This window comes from Spermophilus citellus (genome assembly GCF_964194105.1).
Source record: "Spermophilus citellus genome assembly, chromosome: 15".
NCBI classification, from domain to species: domain Eukaryota; kingdom Metazoa; phylum Chordata; class Mammalia; order Rodentia; family Sciuridae; genus Spermophilus; species Spermophilus citellus.
The window spans coordinates 81,120,260-81,137,960 of NC_138195.1; the positions used below are offsets into that span (position 1 = coordinate 81,120,260).

At 47.9% G+C, this 17,701-nt stretch overlaps 1 protein-coding gene across 47 annotated transcripts in view; it reads left to right on the plus strand.

The window, feature by feature from the left end:
- Nucleotides 1-17,701, plus strand: part of TCF7L2 (transcription factor 7 like 2) — a 187,983-nt gene that overhangs the window by 109,334 nt on the left and 60,948 nt on the right. For 15 of the 47 annotated variants that reach the window (XM_081267242.1, XM_081267241.1, XM_081267285.1 and 12 more), the window contains one exon: nucleotides 8,473-8,616. The exons of 29 other annotated variants lie outside the window; for them this stretch is intronic. In XM_081267242.1, the coding sequence (XP_081123368.1) occupies nucleotides 8,473-8,616 (144 nt within the window). The remainder of the gene's footprint in view (nucleotides 1-8,472; nucleotides 8,617-17,701) is intronic. 3 more of the 47 variants (XM_081267252.1, XM_081267288.1, XM_081267269.1) reach the window with 1 other exon arrangement.

Consider the following 17,701-nt stretch of genomic DNA (forward strand, 5'->3'; position numbering starts at 1 on the left):
ACCAATCACCACAATGTTCAAATATTTTATTACCCACCCCAAATCTGTTTACTCACACCTGTTCTCCCCTCCCCTTGCCCAGACAGCTAGCAATATTTTCTATAGATTTGCCGATCTGGGCATTCAACGTCTATGTGAAATCATATCATTTGTGGTCCCTCAAAACCCTACTTTTCTTTCACTCGGCAGTTTTTTTTCAGTGTTCGTTCGTGTTGTGCCGAAGTAACATCAGTACTTCTTTCTTTTTATGGCCGAATAACTTCCATTTTCACCTTTTATTGATGTGTTCATAGTTGATGGCAAGCTTCAGGATCGGAAAAAAATTAAGGTAGTTCATGTTTGTTTTAATTTTCAAAATGATTCCTTCCCTTTCTGGGTGTTAAGTGTTCTTAGGGTAATGGCTGTTGGGGACAAGGCTTTCCACGTCAGTGAGTGGTCCACAAACTTCAAGTCCTCAGGACTCACCCCAGTCTATATAACATTGGAGCCAGATGACTTCAGAGTTTGTGGTCCCTGAAGCACCAAAGGCTTTTAATCAATAGGGACTTCTCTAGTACTTTCTCTGTAGTCAGCTCAGGATTAGAACGTGTCTCTAGTGATTCAAGCATGTATATGGTAGGGGCTGTCTCTGGGCCCCTTTTTGTCCTGGTGCTGATCCTTGAGGCCATCTGACTATGGCCCCCAACAGATGTGGTCAGGTGAGTTTATTTGCAGCCTTGGGGAGTCTTGTTTTGTGTTTGGTTTTCTTCTTGGTTACGGTTTAGGCTGTTGTTTTGACCTGTTGTAAATATCAAGAAGCTCAGATATGTTTACATGTCTACAGATAGGAGGAACATTCCTTTTGTTCGATTTGCCTTGTGGTGGATGTGGCTGAAGGCAGGATCTTTCTGCTCAGGGTGGACCTGGCCTGGCCACCTACTTTCTAATCTGTTCTGATCACTACCCTCCAGGGCTGGTTTTGGCATTAATGTCCTTAAGTACTGAGGGAAAACTTTTGAAGGAAAACAAGAATTTCTAATTCATTGGCTATGCATGTTAGTTGAAGATGATTTTCACTTTTCAAAGTAGGGAACTCTCAACAGTCTTTAAGAGAACCCCCCAAAATGCTGGCTATCTCTGGACTATCCAAGTCTGAGAGTATGGGGCCTCTTTTCTCATCAGTGGGCCTATTCATTTACTGGTGGTAAAAAGTGGGAGACACTGAGGCCAACCCTTCCCGGTCACATGTGCTGTCTCTGATGCCTTCTGTACCTGATGTCCATGCACCACACACATACCTGACTTTTACTAATAAAGGTATAAATGTCTGGCTTAGAAGGAGATAGCCCAAGGCCTTGGTTATAATTTTTCCCAGATCTCATACCCCTTGTGCCATGATTCCTATTTCTCCTTTTAAGCTGGGAAACACCAAATACCATACTTCTGGGAGAACTAATTACAAAGCCACAGTCTCAAGCTGAGTCTGTCCTAAGTCATGAAACTCTATCTTGTACCACACCACCACAGCCCAGGCAAGAGCCACTGTGGCTGCCCCTGGCAGTGGCTCATTCACACATACATGGTCAAGTGATTGCCCAGTGGTCGATTTGGCAATCGTGTGATTCTGGGTCATGTGTTGGAACAGGTGTCTTTCTCCCCACCCCCACCCCCTTTGGCAGGCCTGGGGATTGAACCCACCAGGGCCTTGCACATGCTGAGCAAGTGTTCTGCACCCAGGGTCCTGCAGGTGTTGTTTGAAGGCAGGGATGTTGGTGATCGGACTGGAAGTCCTCTTGAAATTTTCTTGTATGCTCACTTTCTGAACATGGTGTCAAGATCTGTACTGTCTATGGGAATCCATTTTGTTTTTGAGTATTTACATCTTTATATCCTAATAATGTGATTTCTCCATACATAACATCTTGAGAAAACCTTTTTTTTTTCTAAAAAAAAAAAACATTTCAATTTAATACATTTTTATGCAATTAGTGTCTGTGGTGTGTCTCAACTAAAATGGGTTGTTTTCATAAACACCTGAGAAGGTTTAAATAACATTTTCTCATAAATTAGCCCTTGTTTGCACAATTATTCAGTTATTGCACCATGAAGACCCTCTGGAGTTTGATGCTGTCAGGAAACATATTAGCAGAAAATAGTATGTTATTATCTAATGCTAATAATTGTTTAGTAGAATTGAGAAAAGAGGACATGTAATTGGGGTTCCCGTGGCTAACAAGATGTGAATTATGAACACATTTCCAGGAGAAATTCCAGGGTAGTTCTAGAAACCTGCTATTTGCATTTTAAAACACCGGATTCTCAGCGAGAGGGAGCAGGGTGCTGTTCATTGAGGCTGGTTTCTCGCCTCGAGCAAAGTAATCTAAATATCCTGAGCAGTACCCGAGGTTCCCCGTGCACCTCAGTGTTTTGAGCACCTCTCACCTCTATTTTAGGCTGTGGTCGATAGGAAATATGTTGGTTTTTAAAGAGAGGATTGCCTAGAGGACACCACAGATCCTAGAGACCCCTGTGTCCCCTCTGGCCCCAGGTTCTGCCCAGCTGTTCATGGCATGCAACATGGGCCACATTCTAGCCTGGGACAAGTGTTGGCCTCACTGGCTGGCCTCGCAGAACTTTCTGCAGCCTGTGGTGCTTAAATGCCAGCGCCTGCTCCGCGCTCTCCCATCCTAGGACGGGCATGGCATTGGTGCTGGAGTGGAGGCATTGGCCCTCTTTTTTCCACGTCCTTGATGGGCCTGGGTTTTCCTGAGCTCTCTGGCAGTTTGCTCATCTGGAGAGATTACAGTGTTAAGGACAGGACTCTCGATTCTTCTCTGTGAAAGCCGTGGCTGTGAATGTGTAGGGAGAAGCTTCGCTTTATCTGCTCGAGGTCACACGGAACCATTACATCCCAACAGTATGATTTCTCCATACACAACCTCTGGAGAGAACCGAGGGGGCCATGCTGGTGTCAGCCGGTGTACAGGTGTGCCGGAATCAGGATCGCCTCCCGAGGACTTCCGTTGGTGTCCAGCCACGCCTGATAGAACTTCATTCATTATTTTTTGCACGCCTTGGCTAACATCCCAGGTCGGATGACCTTACGGTTAACCCCTTCACCTTTTATCCTTGGCCCTTATGTTCCGAGCTAACTTAGTGTTGATGGCAGCTTCAAAAGTGAAGGCATCTTCTTTGCTTGGTATTGCTCCAGTACCTTCCTCCTCCACCTTGTCCTCTTGACTTTCTCCCAAACTCTTTCACAAAAACTATTTTGTTCCCTCCTTACCTTCATTACGAACAGCGTGTATCTTGTTTCCAGCTTCTCAGTGCTTGTTAGGTAGAATTTTTTTCCCACCCAAGGTGTCAGGGTGGGGAGAAGTTATCAAAACTTTTGAAAAGATGAAAACTACCATTCATGATGCCTTGCTTGTAAAATTTTTAAAATTTTGATGGTGTGGAGCTTCCCTTGCCAAATAAATATTTATTACTTGTGTCACCTTTTCTCCTTAAATATCATGTGCTTCAGTAAATATACTCCCTTATCATATAATGGTCATGCCCAGGTGGTGGGGGGCGGTGCACACTGCTTCTGAATGTTTAGGCTTGAGGACCCGCTGTTCCTCTCATGCCAGTGAGCTCAGGAAACCTGCTCTTCTGTTTGCTGCAGCAGCTGGTAGAACAGGAGCCTGCGGGAGGCGGGCAGCCCCCGAGGTGTATAGCAGCCAGCTGCCTTGGGTGGTGGGACGGGGCTAAGCTGGGGGCAAATGGTAGTTAGTGTGGGTGGCAGTGACAGGAGGCCCCATATCTGTGTCTGTGCTGAGGTTGGAGGGGTGCAGACTGCTTCTAAGGGGAACATACCTTAGGACTTAGAATTAGTACCAATTATGTCCATTCTGTTTTGCCTTCTCTTTTGGGTCTGGGTCTCCTCCTCTCCAAGGCCAGGTTCTCAAGAGCCAAGGGAGACGTCATCTGTGTATCCCCTGAGAGCAGCGATGGTGATTCCTTGCTAGCTCATGCCAGCTCCAGCCAGGGTGGTTGAATGACCTGGGTACAGGAAGAGGAAGCGGCTGCATGTGACCTGGACATGTGCTGTTCTGGCTTCACATGCTTGCACACTCTCATACCAGGTCATTTTCTTGTGCTCACATTAAAAAAAAAAAAATCGTGTCCTGATTTGGGGGAAAACTGGGCCTGTTGCTAATGGTGCTCATGGTGGCTTGTCTGCAGCCCTGGTTGCAGTTTCTCTGCCTCTGCTGTAAGTTGTTAGACAACATGTTTCAATGTAATTAGTCCCCATCAAAGTTACCTCGCCTTTGGAGGTGAGAATTATCGATGGTGCCAGAAGCCGCAGCAGCCTGACCCACCAAGACCTTAACCCTCTACAAGGTGATACTTGTGGGGGTGTTGTTTGTTTGTTTTGAATGACTACTATTGCTTGTTTGTTTTTTAGTGCCCTTATTTGTACAAAGATTTGTATATAAAGTAAATAATTACAGGTTTTATCCTCTGACCAGTTAAAATTGCCTTTTACTAGTTTTTGCTTTTTTATCTACCATGGTGCTTGCCAGTGCCTTTCATTCAAATGGAGTCCTGATTCCTCCAAAGATGCAGCATTTTAAAAAGAAAACTCTTCCACGGTGCGCACAATCCCTGAATTCTTGTTTTGTAAAATCAAGGTTTTAGTTTCCATCGGTTCTAGCTATATGGACCTGGATGTGTCCTTTTACACCTAGACTTAAGAAGATTAGGGTTAGGGGAATGAGGTTGGGGTGGATGTGGTGCATACCTGTAATCTTGGTGATTTGGGGGGCTGAGAAGCAGGAGTATCACAAATTCAAGACCAGCCTCAGCAACTTAGGAAATCCTGTCTCATAATAGAAAATAAAAAGGGCTGGGGATGTAGCTTAGTGGTAAAGTGCCCCTAGGTTCAATTCCCAGTACAAAAAACGAACCCCCCCCCCCCAAAAAAAAAAAGACAAAAAGAATTAAGTGATTTCTAAGATTCATTCCATTTTAAAATTCTGATTTCAGAATTTTCATGCATCATCTTTTCCCTCTGCTTTAGATGAGAGAACACACAACCAACCCAAAGTATGTGTCGGGTTTCTCCAGAGATAGAGCAATAGAGTGGATGGGTGGCTATGCCAAAAGGGGCCTAACCTGAGGGATAGGCTTGCCCAGCTGTGCAGGCTGAGAAGTCCCAGGATCTGCCATTGGCCTGTTAAGTTGGAGCCAAGGCCTGAGAACTAGGAGAGCCAGGGAGAGAGAAGGCGTCTCAGTCAGGTCCAAAGGCAGGAAGAAACTGACGTTCCCCTCCATTATGGCGTCAACCTTGAAAGTCTCTTCTTGGGCCTTCAATTGATTGGATGGGGCCATCCACATAGGGAGGCCAGTCTGCTTTACTCAGCTCATTCAAGTGTTAAACTCATCCCAAACACCTCCCAGTAACATACACATTAAGGACCCTCTTTGTTTTTGTTGTTGGGACTGAACCTAGAGCCACTCTATCGCAGAGCCACAACCTCAGCCCTTTATATTTACTTAGTTTTATTTTGAGACTAAGTCTCTAAGTTGCTCAGAGCCTCACTAAGTTGCTGAGGCTGGCTTTGAACTTGGAATCCTTCTGCCTCAGCCTCCCTAGTCTCTGGGATTACAGGTGTGCACCACCGCTCCCGGCTGCACCTACTTTTTGAACTAGGGCAAGTGCTGCCAGTTCTTTGATAGCTTTCAGGGTAGTTCCAGCAGGTCTGTGGATGCCAAGTCCTTCTCCCCCATTTCTGGAGCCTGGTCGCAAGGTACATTCATTCTTCACCAAGTACCAGATGTCTGCTGCAGTCCTGTCATTGTGCCAGGAGCAGGACCTCTGTGGCCTTCCTTCTCTGGAACATCTCCAGTATTTTCCACATTACCACTTGGCTCACAGATGGACAGTTACTGAGGCCAGTCAGACGAAGGTGACTGGACTGTTTACTCCTAATTCTTCTATCTCCAAACCCATATCAAACTAGTCTGAGAAAATAAGTGTGTTGATCCATAACTGGGAGGTAGGAGGTAGGAGACCTGTCAGGCAATGGGCCTTCTGTACCAGGACCCCTTTCTACCAGCTCTTGGCTCTGCTGTCCTTCACGTTGGCTTCATTGCATAGAGGTTTGCTCAAGTCCAGAGAGATCTTATCTCCCCCCCATGTCTGTGACCTTGATTCTGGACTAGTGCCTTTGATAAGAGGCTACAGTGTGCCACATGTCCTTGGATCAAGTTAGCTGCTCTACAGCTAGAGCTGGGGGAGATGTCTACACCCACCTCAGCCCAGGAGTCAGGGTGGGGCCGCCTAAATAATGAGGAATTTCCAGAATAGTTATGAATGGCTGCTGAGAAGACTCGGACGTGAAACTGTCAATCTTCAGAATCTCATGTTCTTCAGAGGAGACTTAGTTATAGCTCTCATGGTGTAAAATGATTTTATATTCATGTATACATTCAAATAGTTTATATAAGACTTTTTATACACCCTGAAGTTTAATGTTTCTTAAGACTTTGCGTTCTGTAGTAGGATTAGAAATGAATAATTACAGATATCAAAATATAGAGAAAAGCAGGGTAGGCCCATTAGAGAAGATGGGGATAAGGCAAACCTTCAAGTTCAAAGCTGGTAGGGTTACTGATTGTGACCTAAAAATTGGGCTCTGAGGTTCCCAGGTTCCTAGATAAGAGTATCTAGGTCTCTACTGTGGCATGCGTACATGCCCATTTCCTCATAAGGCACAGGTCCTAGTGAGAGTGCAGGAAGTAGCTTGGGATGGTCAAGATGAGGTGGTCCCTGCGATCCTTGCACTTATCCTTGGAAACCATGTTCTTTGCTCCCCCAGCATTGTGTTAGAACACAGAGCAGGTAGGCAAAGATTGAACCCTGGTGTCCCTGCTTCCTTCTAGAAACAGTAGGAGGGTAAATCATGTTGCCTTGAAGGTGAGTCACTGCTGTGACTAGGCGGAGTGGGATCACCTCTGTCATAAAGTGGGCTGGTCCCTACACGGACTCATGACTCAAGTCTGGGTACCAGTGAGTGCTGTGCAGAGAGGCGGGCGGGGGTCTGTGCATCCCAGATGGGGGTGGGAGCCCACGGGGCAGGGCGCCTGCTCCCTCTGGTGCTCAGCTGCAACCTGGCCCTGAGAGGTCCAGTTCTCAGGCAGAGCAGCCCCTTCCCATTTGGGAAGCTCAGTTTGCCTATGGATGGTTTTAATTCACCTGGAAAAAACTCAGGGCACACTGGAAACTGTTCCAGAATTGTGCCTGCTATTTTAGAGATCTGTCCTTTGTTTTCTTTGATTCCCTATCTTCCAGAATCATCTGTACCCACCACATTCATTCTGATAGTGAATATCAGAGCACGGAAGTTGTTAAGCATTGTACTCCACCTTATATTCTTAGTCTTGAATTATTATTATTATTGAGAATTAAGGAGGGTGAAAAAAATTGTTGATGGGATTTTCCTTCATGTAAAAATCATAAAAAGCATAAAAGAGAAGGCATATATCTTTTATGAAGAGCATCCAGGGCATAGACATTGGCTTCTTAAAAAAGAAAATCAGAATGCTATTTCTTGTTTGTGAAGCAGCCCTACTCGGCCCCAGGTGGTTCTTTGCACCCCTAAATCATACCCCTGAATTCTCTGCCCTGCCTATGCAATCAACATCTGCCAAGCAGACGGGTGCACATAGCTGTCATACCTGAGTTGACTGAAACATGGTCCTCGTGTTCCCTCTGCCATTTACTAGCTCTGTGACCTTGGGCATGCTCCTTAGCGTCTCTGAGTCAGTTTCCCCCTCTGTAAGATGGGCACCACACTCCTCTCTGGAAGAGTGGCTGAGGACTGATGGAAAGAGAATCAACAGCTTCCGTGGAGGCTCTAGGTAGAGGAGGCAGGACAGCACGTGGAGGTGCCTGGGCTGGTCTCCAATGGGTGGAAATTTGAGGACTCCAGGCACGGGTGCCTGATCTTGTGAGGGGTCCAGGGATGGCGGTGCCAGTTGCTTCTTTCCAGAGACTAAGAGTCTGGCGGAAGAATAGGTGTTAAGACAGACAAGATTCCCAAACAGTGTCCAATGCAGCCATTTGTAAATTACTGTGTTTGGGGGGCAGAAATATGAGCCTATCACATAGTTCGGACTAACAGAAGAATCAGGAAGGTAAGTTAAGGGGGCTGTAGCCGGCAGGCTCCCCGAGGCCCCAGGAGGGAGTGGCCCTGTCTGTCGGGGTGGGAGGGCTGGGGACCGTGGGAAGGCTGCATGGAGGAGGTCGTATTGGTCCTCGGTGGGACCTCTGTCCGAATGGCAGGGAGGTGGAAGAGTTTTGGGTTCACGCCGGGAACTATCGCCCTGGTCATTCGGAGCTTCTAGAGAATCGTGGGTAGGGTAGGCAGTCAGGCTGGGGCTGTGCCGCGGGGACGGCGTCCCCTCCCTCCCGAGCCTTACTCTGTTCCCCTTTCTTCCTGGCAGCAGAGCCCCCTCCCTTGCTGCACTCAGGGACATGACTGTCAGCACTTCTACCCCCCCTCAGACTTCACTGTCAGCACTCAAGTCTTCAGGGACATGAAAAGGAGCCACTCCTTACAAAAGGTTGGGGAGCCCTGGTGTTTGGAGGTACGTCTCGGAGCAGAATGACGGTATGAGATGAGCCAGCTCTGAAATGAAACTGCCCATCCACAGTCTACCTGCACTAGGGCAGGGCCATCCCTCCGCCACCGGCCCGGGTCACTGTCATGTCGGGTGCCACGATGTCTGGTGTGCTGTCTGCTATCGGGATGTTGTCCCGTGAAAATGCCGGTTTACAAGAGCGGGGTGAGGGGGGTGCCACCGCGAGCTCAGGGTGCCCGCTCCGTAAAGGCACGTGACAGGACGTCGCGTCCCCGAGGGCTTTGGGAGTGATGAGCAGCACTGTCCCCTGAAACCTGGCCCCCGGGAAGGAATTTCCTGGGCTCCTCACAGCTGCCAGGAGAAGGAAGCTCTCACCTGAGCATTGGCTTTGTTATTAGTGATTTAGAAATTATAGATTTCCTTTTAAAATTCAGGGTGCTGAGAAATGCTCACTCCTCCGCAAGGATTCCTACTGGAGGCGGATGTGAATGGCGCTTCTCACAGATGTTGCTCTCCAAGGACAGGAAGCATTGTGAATTTCCTTTAAATAATTCAATACAGCGTCAATACCCCACACTGTTCTGTGCTTGGGAGTGACAGTTCTCTTCAAATTAGTAGTCCCAAAGAAAAGAACATCTAGAACATGCTTTTATCTTCAGGAAAGCAAAAGTCAATGCAGATAAAAAATTTTAAAGTAACCCTGAAACAGCAAATGACTTAGTACTACTGTTAGTTTTTCTTTTAAAGAAAAGTGAATATTCATGAGCCAATTAGTGAACTGTCTATCCTTTAAAAACAGTTATTGTGGGCTGTGGATACAGCTCAGTTGGTAGAGTGCTCACCTCTTACACACAAGGCCCTGGGTTCTAATCCCCAGCACCACACACACACACACACACACACACACACACACACAAGTAAAAACAGTTATTATATCCCTACTCAGTGCCGGGTGCTGTGCTATGTGTTAAGGCTGCTGGGACAGTCATTGTGCTTTCTCCCACAGGTAGTGTGCATATGTCTTACCTTCAGAGAGAGGTGTGCAGTCAGTTGTCTTAAGAGCTTGCTGTAGGGCTGGGGATGTGGCTCAAGCGGTAGCGCGCTCGCCTGGCATGCATGCGGCCCGGGTTCGATCCTCAGCACCACATACCAACAAAGATGTTGTGTCCGCTGAGAACTAAAAAATAATAAATATTAAAAAAATTCTCTCTCTCTCTCTCTCTCTCTCTCTCTCTCTCTCTCTCTCCCTCCCTCCCTCCCTCCCTCCCTCCTCTTTCACTCTCTCTTAAAAAAAAAAAAGCCAAAGGTGGCTTTAGAATAGCCTCAAAAAAAAAAAAAAAAAAAGAGCTTGCTGTAGTTTGAGTCTTAAGTATTCAAGAGAACTTCAAAGCATGAAAAAAGCAAAGAAAATGTAAACGTCCATGCTCTTACTTATTATCTATTGATAATCTATTGATTTTGGGTGCATTTTTTCCCTTATCATTCATGTGCGTAAACTTTAAAAACTCTAAAAGTGGGATTGTAACTTAATAGTGTTGCAGTTTTATCCTCATCTGGTTGCCATGGCACCGAGAACGCTTTTCTGATACCAGAATGGGTGTCAATTCTGGTCAGTAATTCTATGCATTGGTGTCCTGTGGAAATCCTTTGTTCTGACCCTTCCCTAACCCTAATCACTCCAGATGGGGATCTAGCAGGAGATGGCAGGGTGCTGTCTCACCTCTGCCCTGCCCTTGGACCATGCCTGTGCCCTGCTGACCCTGGGTACATGTACATATTCAGCCCTTGTGCAGTAGCCGTGGTCAGTGGACGGCTTTTCTTGGGCAGCCTGCCCCTGGTCAGCCTTTAGTGAGCATTGACAGCTGAGGCTATGGCTCTCCCTCCACCAGGACCTGGCAAGTGGTCACTCATTAATCTTTGGTCAGAGTTAGGAGGTAGATAAAGGAGAACCAGGCGCCCATGTCGAGTTTGAGGAAACCGAAACAGAAAGCCTGCTTTCTTCCTTATAACTCCAGATCTGCAGGGGCCGATTAGATCCCTGGCGCCAGTGGCCATGAGCATTTATCAGTCTTGTCCTTGGAACAGAGAAACATCTCCCAGGCAGGTGCCAGAACGCCACGTTTCCAGGATTAGGTCTAAATCCATGGAACTGTGAGTAGGCCAGGCACAGAAGTCATGCACAGACCCGACCAGCTTGGCCAAGGTACCGGACTGCTCTGTGCCTCAGTTTCCCCCCTCTCATGGGCTGCACATAAAGTGAGTGCTTGGGGACAGAGCCAGTGTGGACCATCAGGGTTCTCAGAGAATCCCACACATGGGGCGGGCGATTGCCTGTGTGTTTCTGTCCATATGGTTTCCAGGGGATTCAGATCTAGCATTCCTAGTACTTGCTATTTGGGGGATTTTGCTGGAGTGTGAAATTCCCAGTCTGTAGCATGAGTGGGCTGGAAGAGGCTCTGGGGAAGCCACATGGGATTGGCGTTCAGGAGAACCAGGTGTGAGCCCAGTGTCTGCTGCCTCTGCGGCAAGGAGCTTGCTTCGCAATGCAGTGCCCTGTGTGGCAGTGGCATCCCAGCCAGGCCTGCTCTACCCGGTACCTCAGCCAGGCTCTCCTATAAACTGTTCATAACCTGACAACGGCCCCAGGAAGGGGAGGCTCTGTAATTATTCCTTTTGCAAACAAGATAACTGAGCCACAGAGGGATTAAGCAACTTGCCTAAGATCACACAGTCAGAGAATGCAGACCATAAAATGCTGTTAATGAAAGACCATGGCTGTTGTCCATGGTCCAGGGCCTTCCCCTCAGCCAGCCATCCTGCACTCGCTAATGGAGAATACCTTTGTCCTCTCTGGCACCAGACCCCCTTGGGAGCTGGGGGAGAACTTGTGATTTGGGACATCCAAGTTTGTAGTTTCCAATCTCACGCTGGGAGATACCTTGTGCCCCATCCCTGTTTGAAATTCCTTGTCCCTTGTCCCTCTTTCTTTGTAGTTCAGCTTGGTCCTAACCCTTCAGCAGGTTATGGACTAGTCTAGTAAATATGACTAAGAAAGTCAACACCCACCTGGGCAGGCATGAGTCACCTCTTTTTAGTTAGCTATTCATGTACATTTTAAAGCCAGCCACACAAAGTCATTGCATTGGGGCTATTAACGTGCTGAATAGTGACAATAATAGGGTGTGACCCATGGCATAGCTACATTCAGATAAGAAAGAAAATGTTTTTTTCCTGTAATTGCTTAGTCAATACCATTTCCACTGAAATACTTGCAAACAAACTTTTAAAAAGTTCTTTGTCCAGCCCTTCCCTTATTCCCTGCTTCCTTCCTCTTTGGGGGTTCTGTGAACTTTTCCTGAGCAGGGGCTGGGGATTAGCAAGATGGTACCCTGCCCCTTTGAATTTTTTGGTTGTTGCCGTCGACCTGCCCCTTTGCCAGTGTTGGGGAGGGTGTGTGTGTGTGTGTGCAAAGACGACGTGTGAGCGTGTTCAGAAGGGGGCGCGTTATTGCTGCTACTTGCTCATTAACCGCCCAGCCTATCAAGGGGAAAAAGAGACTTCTGCTAAATTTGCAAAGCTAGTCACATAGACAGGGAGTTAACCAGTTTGGTGAGAGGAAATGAAACTTTTCTTAGGTTTATTAGACCACATCCTATAAATCTGTGGCTTATTATATGTCTGATTTCTAAAAAGCTTGGTATTATGGCCAGAGTTTTATTTTTGCTTGTTAGTCATTTGAAACAAATATAGATATTACTTCATTTCCTGGTTACTTTATTTCTCAGTACATGTTATGTATGGAAAATCTGGATTTACACAACATAGTGCATAATAAAGGAAGTTTTTGCTAATGTGTAAATCCCTGCATTATGGCTCTGGGTTAGCCAGGGTTCCACCAAGTTAAAACTTTCAGCTTGTCTCCCCCCCGAATCGAGAAATAGGCTGAGCACAGCAAGAGCACCTGTGAAGGGCAGAGTCAATGTTTTAACCTAACTTCCTCCCACTTTTCCAAAAATGTGCTTGAAAAGTCATAGGTAGGTTCCTGTATTGTACTTGTTTTCCATCTCTCTCTAACAGAAACACGTTCCCCCCTGAGCCAGGAAGACTCTTCCTGAAGCTTCAGTGGTTGTCCACTCTAGAATTGGTCACCCCTTAAGGCGCTTGGCCCTTGCCCCAAAGCAAACAGACCATCCTCCACGTTCTGCTGTCACCACGTTGTGGCCAGAGGGTGTGAGCTGAAAATAGGGAAGACAGTGTGCTCTGGAACGTTCTATAATGCTCTCATGACGTATGTGGCCAGGGCTTCCTTGGGTCGCTCTGTGAAAAAGTGGACCAGCAAAACTCCCCCTCCCACCTGCGCTCATTGTGGGGGATGGCCAGCGGGACATTCTCTGTTTGCAAAGCTTCTTGTAAGTGAGCGCGTGGGTTCTCTCCAGCTGCTCCAGTGGTGTCAGTGGCCTACAGGACCCAGCTGTGTGCTTCCAAGGCCTCAGTGAGTTCACGTTCCCCGTGACTGGGGAGCACCCCGTAGTTCCACCCGACTTATCAGGCACGGACCAGACAGGGAGGGGATCCGAGGCCTGTTTCTGTGTTTGCCATTCCGTGGACTGAAGAGAGGCCCCTGTGAGTGCTGGTCGCCTCGCTCTGTGCACTAGGTCGGAGACGCAGTGTGCCGAGGGGTCTTCTGAGCACTGTTGGTGGGGAGATGGCGATGCTGTCCCGCCCCGAGTGCAGGCCTGGTGGGCCCGCCCAGAACCTGCCACGGGCTGTATCCTTGGCTCTTATCTCAGCCGCGTCCATTTTCCCCATTCTTTGTGAGTCACATATTTTTCTTTGCGTCCATGTGACAAAGGTCATCAGGAGAGGAGCCTTAAGCCCTAGGCCTCTGGTGTGTGGCATGTTGTCATTCACACAACCTACTGTTTTGCATCCTCCCCTTTGATAAATCCCATAAGGTGGCAGGTTGGCTTTTAGTAAATTGGCCTTACGACTCTCCCCGGTCAGGCCCCCAACATGAAGATGTGAGGTCAGGACCTGGGGCCGGTGTGTGCTTTCCACGGGTGGCTCTCATGCCGTCCTGTCGGTTGGCCTCTCTGGTGTGGCAGCTCTGGGCAGTCCTGACCTCTTACTGATCCCTTCAACCATGTCAGAGAGGTTGGTATTCAGGATTTGGAAACGGGGAACCATATCTCAGCCCAGACTCTGGTATCTAGTTAATTCATTTTTATTAAGGGCAGTTGTTGTTATTACATGAGCAATGCAATGTGGAGGTCCTTGTCTTCAATCTTTCCTCATCCGTGTGTCCTGTGAACCCTAACGGCATCAACTAGTGCTAGTTTAGCAAGAGACTATACAGGGAGATACATCCCCTTTCGTGCTTTATCGATATGTTCCAGTTTTTCCTGTCATTTATTTCCCTGAAAGGCTATTTCAAACCTGTTTGCATTAAAAAAATTTTTCTTCCCCCCAGTTTAGGAAGCATGGTGGTAGAATACAGTCCCCACGATGGCCGTCCTTCCTCATCAACGTCTGATCCCCTGTACTTGGGCTGACAATGAGGAAAGAGGTGACCTTTGGACAGTCACACAATTTTAACTTCTCAGAACCTTCTGGTGGGGGGTGTGCTCCTCTGAGTGCCCCTCTGCCCCTGGCCAGGCCACTCTGAGTGAGCTCAAGTCAGCCTCGGTGGCCAGAGCCATAGGAGACCAGAGCGGTTCCTGGGAAGGTCTACATTAGGCCCCTTTGTGCTCAGAGAGAAAGTTTCTGTTTCGGAAAAGCTAGTTCCTTTCAGAACCTTGGGTGGGGACAAGGAAGGAACAAAGGACGCCAGAGAAAGAAGAAATGAGAGTCAAGGGGAGTGGGAAGAACTCTGGGGTAACTGAAGGACACATGGTTAGCCCACTGTTTTCATATCCCAAGCCCCTGGTCACCCGGCCTGTCAAGCTTCTCTGGCCTCCCCCATGGCCACCCTGTCCTTGGTGGCAGCTGCTTAGGAGTTGGTGTGAGATGTCACTAGATTGAACTTGATCTACTGAGTGGGTCCAGCGGGACTGTGGAGGCTCTCGGTCAGTACTGCTCGGTCCTGCTCCTGCCCCTTGGGTTTCTGGTAGGCCCCTGTTTTGTCTGGTGCCAGGGTGACAGGTGAGAAGTCCTCCTTTCCCCTGGAAAATAAGAAAACTCTTAAGTAGGAAGTAGAAGAAAATTGCAACCACTCAGAGGGACGTCCAGGTCATTGGTTGTCACAGCCCTGTCTGTTGGACAAGTTTCTTTGCTGTTGCCAGTTTCACAAGAACCCATGAGAAAGGTGGGCCGAGGAGAGAGGGAGGCTGGCGGGAGGATCGCTTATGGCCTCTTTCATGGGACTCATAGATGTGTCATTCCAGAGGGGAGGTGTGTCATCTCCTGCTCTGCCTCTTGGTGTGGACCGTGGTGTCTGCCATGGGCTTTGGCCCCCACTGCGTATGGATGTGTTTGTGTCGAAGAGGACACCAGTTTCTCCTGGGTTGTGTCCTGCTTAGGACAGCAAAATACACTCACACCAGGTTCAGTGGGTCTTGGATTGGCGCCTGCAGCTGTGTGCTTGTTGGATTTACACTCATTACATACACTCATTTACGGTTTGAGGACAAGGTTTCTTTTGAGATGTGGGATTTAAAAAAAAATATCATTTTAAGATATACCTTACAGTAAAAGTGACTTTTTCTTTTGCTTTACATTTCTATGAATTTTCACATGCGTTTGTGTAACTATCTCCTGCGCCATACGCAGGGCACAGAACAGTGACGCCTCCCTACACTCTGCTGTTTGGGCTGCCAGCTAGTCAGTTATGGACAATTCTTGCTGGGATTTTCCATGCCTCATTCTGAGCTGTTCTTGCCTCTACGCCTGGAATGCTCTGGGCCACCTTGTGGATTTCGGAGAATTAAACCTCATTCTGCAATTAGCTTTGCTGATGGTGGCCAACTAAAAACATAATTAGTGAAGGTGATATGTGATTGCTGACCCTAGAGGCAGCAAGGGACGTGAAATGTGTTTTGGAGCACTCTGCTTTGAATTATCTAGATTATTCTTCAGAGATGCAGGGCAGGTCACCCGGGTTTTGGCATAGTGGCTACAACGATGATGAAATGTAATCTGTAGATTTTGTTGACCCAGCTTGGTTCTCCCAGGCTGTCCTCACTTGTCCCATCACTTAGATGAAACCAGGAGTTAGGAGATTAGGGGCACTGGAGTCGCTCTCCCAATCCTGGTGCATTCCATCCCCACCCAGACTCTGGAACAAGCTGGCACGTGCTTGGGAGGCCAGAGTCTCCCTTTCCTGGCCTGTTGATCAGAACTTGGGCCTTGCTACAGAAAAGGGAAATGCAGAAATGTATGTTTGGGGGAGGATCCTCTTGTCATCCTCTTGGGAAATGATGAGAGGTGACCTGCAAGGTCCCCAGCTCAGAGTGTCACGCTTAAGTGAACTGAAGATGATGCTTCTGCCATGCGCTTTGCTGTTCAAGGTAACAGCAGTCACACACATGTAAATTCTTGTGCAATCTAATCCCTGTCTTGGTAATTGCTTGGAGACCTGCCATTGCAGCCAGTTGAGAAGTTAAGAGCAGTGACCCAGGCAGAGATTGTGGGGGTGGGGAGTTGTAGGGGAGGGGAGCAGAGGTGGCCTTCAGATCACCATGGCAGCTCTCCTACTTGCTTGGTGGCATCTAAATCACTAGGAAACAGGAGAAAGCATTCTCACCCAGCTTTCCCACCTGGGCCCCAGGGCCTGCCTCGCCCTTGCCGGACCGAGGGAATCTGGCGCGTGGTTCAGGGAGAGCCTCCCTGGTTACCTGGAGGAGGGACAGTTGGTGATAGGAAACGGCAGTTGTCTGGCAACAGGTTTCTGTTGGGGGGTGTCCTCCCGGTGGGCGAAGAATGGCTCTCATTTAAACACACACACACACACACACACACACACACACACACACACACTAAATGAAGCTTCCCAAGCCCGGCCACCTAGCAGGACAGAGCTGCCAAGCAGTGGCCTTCTCCCCATACGCAGAGCAGGTGTGACTGTGGGGTCTTGATTCTTTCAGAGGCGCCTCTAGAAGGCAGAATGCAAAATGATCAGCTCCACTCCGAATACATTCGCCATTTGTCTGATTGACATCGAAAACGTGATATCATTTCTACAAACACCCGCATGAGAAGGTGTTTTTTTGTTTTTGTTTTCTTTCTTATTTTGGTGACAGATTGCATGTTAGGGCACTAAAAGATGAAAGCACTAAATATTTGCTTTAGAAAAACACAGTGAAAGATTCTCTCATCCTACCAGCTGAAAACTGATGGGCTTAGAATTCCATTAACAAAAAACGACTGTCTGCAGTTCGAGTTATTGCCACCCTCAGGGCGTGATTAGCAAGGTGGGTAGCAAATGAGGGTTGGTCAGTGGAGGGGTACTGGATTTTTTTTTTTTTTTAAATGTGGTTTGGAATGGAGCCATGGAGTCGCAGTTGAAGTGTCCAGAGAAAGTCCTGCATTCTCTGAGACTTTTAAATGACACTGTCAATGGGTTTTCTTTCTCTCCATTTTGGTATTCCCTCTTTCAGAATTGGTGATGAAGTCATAGATCTTGTGAGTCCTTTTTTTGAAAGGAAATATCTTCCCCCATGGAAAGTCAGTTACGGCTGGGGTCTGCCCAAGGGGACAGTTGGGAGCATGGGGTCTGCACGCCAGGCGTTCAGCCTCAGTTTCACAGCTGCTGAGTGACAACTTATGGAGCCAGCTCAGGCCTGAGTGTTCCATCTGCAAAACCCGGAAATTACTGTACCTGCCTTCATTTATCAGGAGCACCTACAGCAGATGGAGTTCTGCAAACTGGCTGGCATCTGGACCTTTAATTCACCTCAGCGGGAGGAGAGAAACCTGAACCCCGTGCTGGTGGCTGTGGTCAGGTTTAATGTTAAATAGTGCCCTCCCTCTGTCTATGAAAACCCCTGGCTCTGAGGTCCCAGCTACTTGGGAGGCTGAGGCAGGAGGATCACTTGAGCCCCAGAGTTTGAGGACAACCTGGACAATACGTGGAGACCTTGTCTCTTTAAAACAA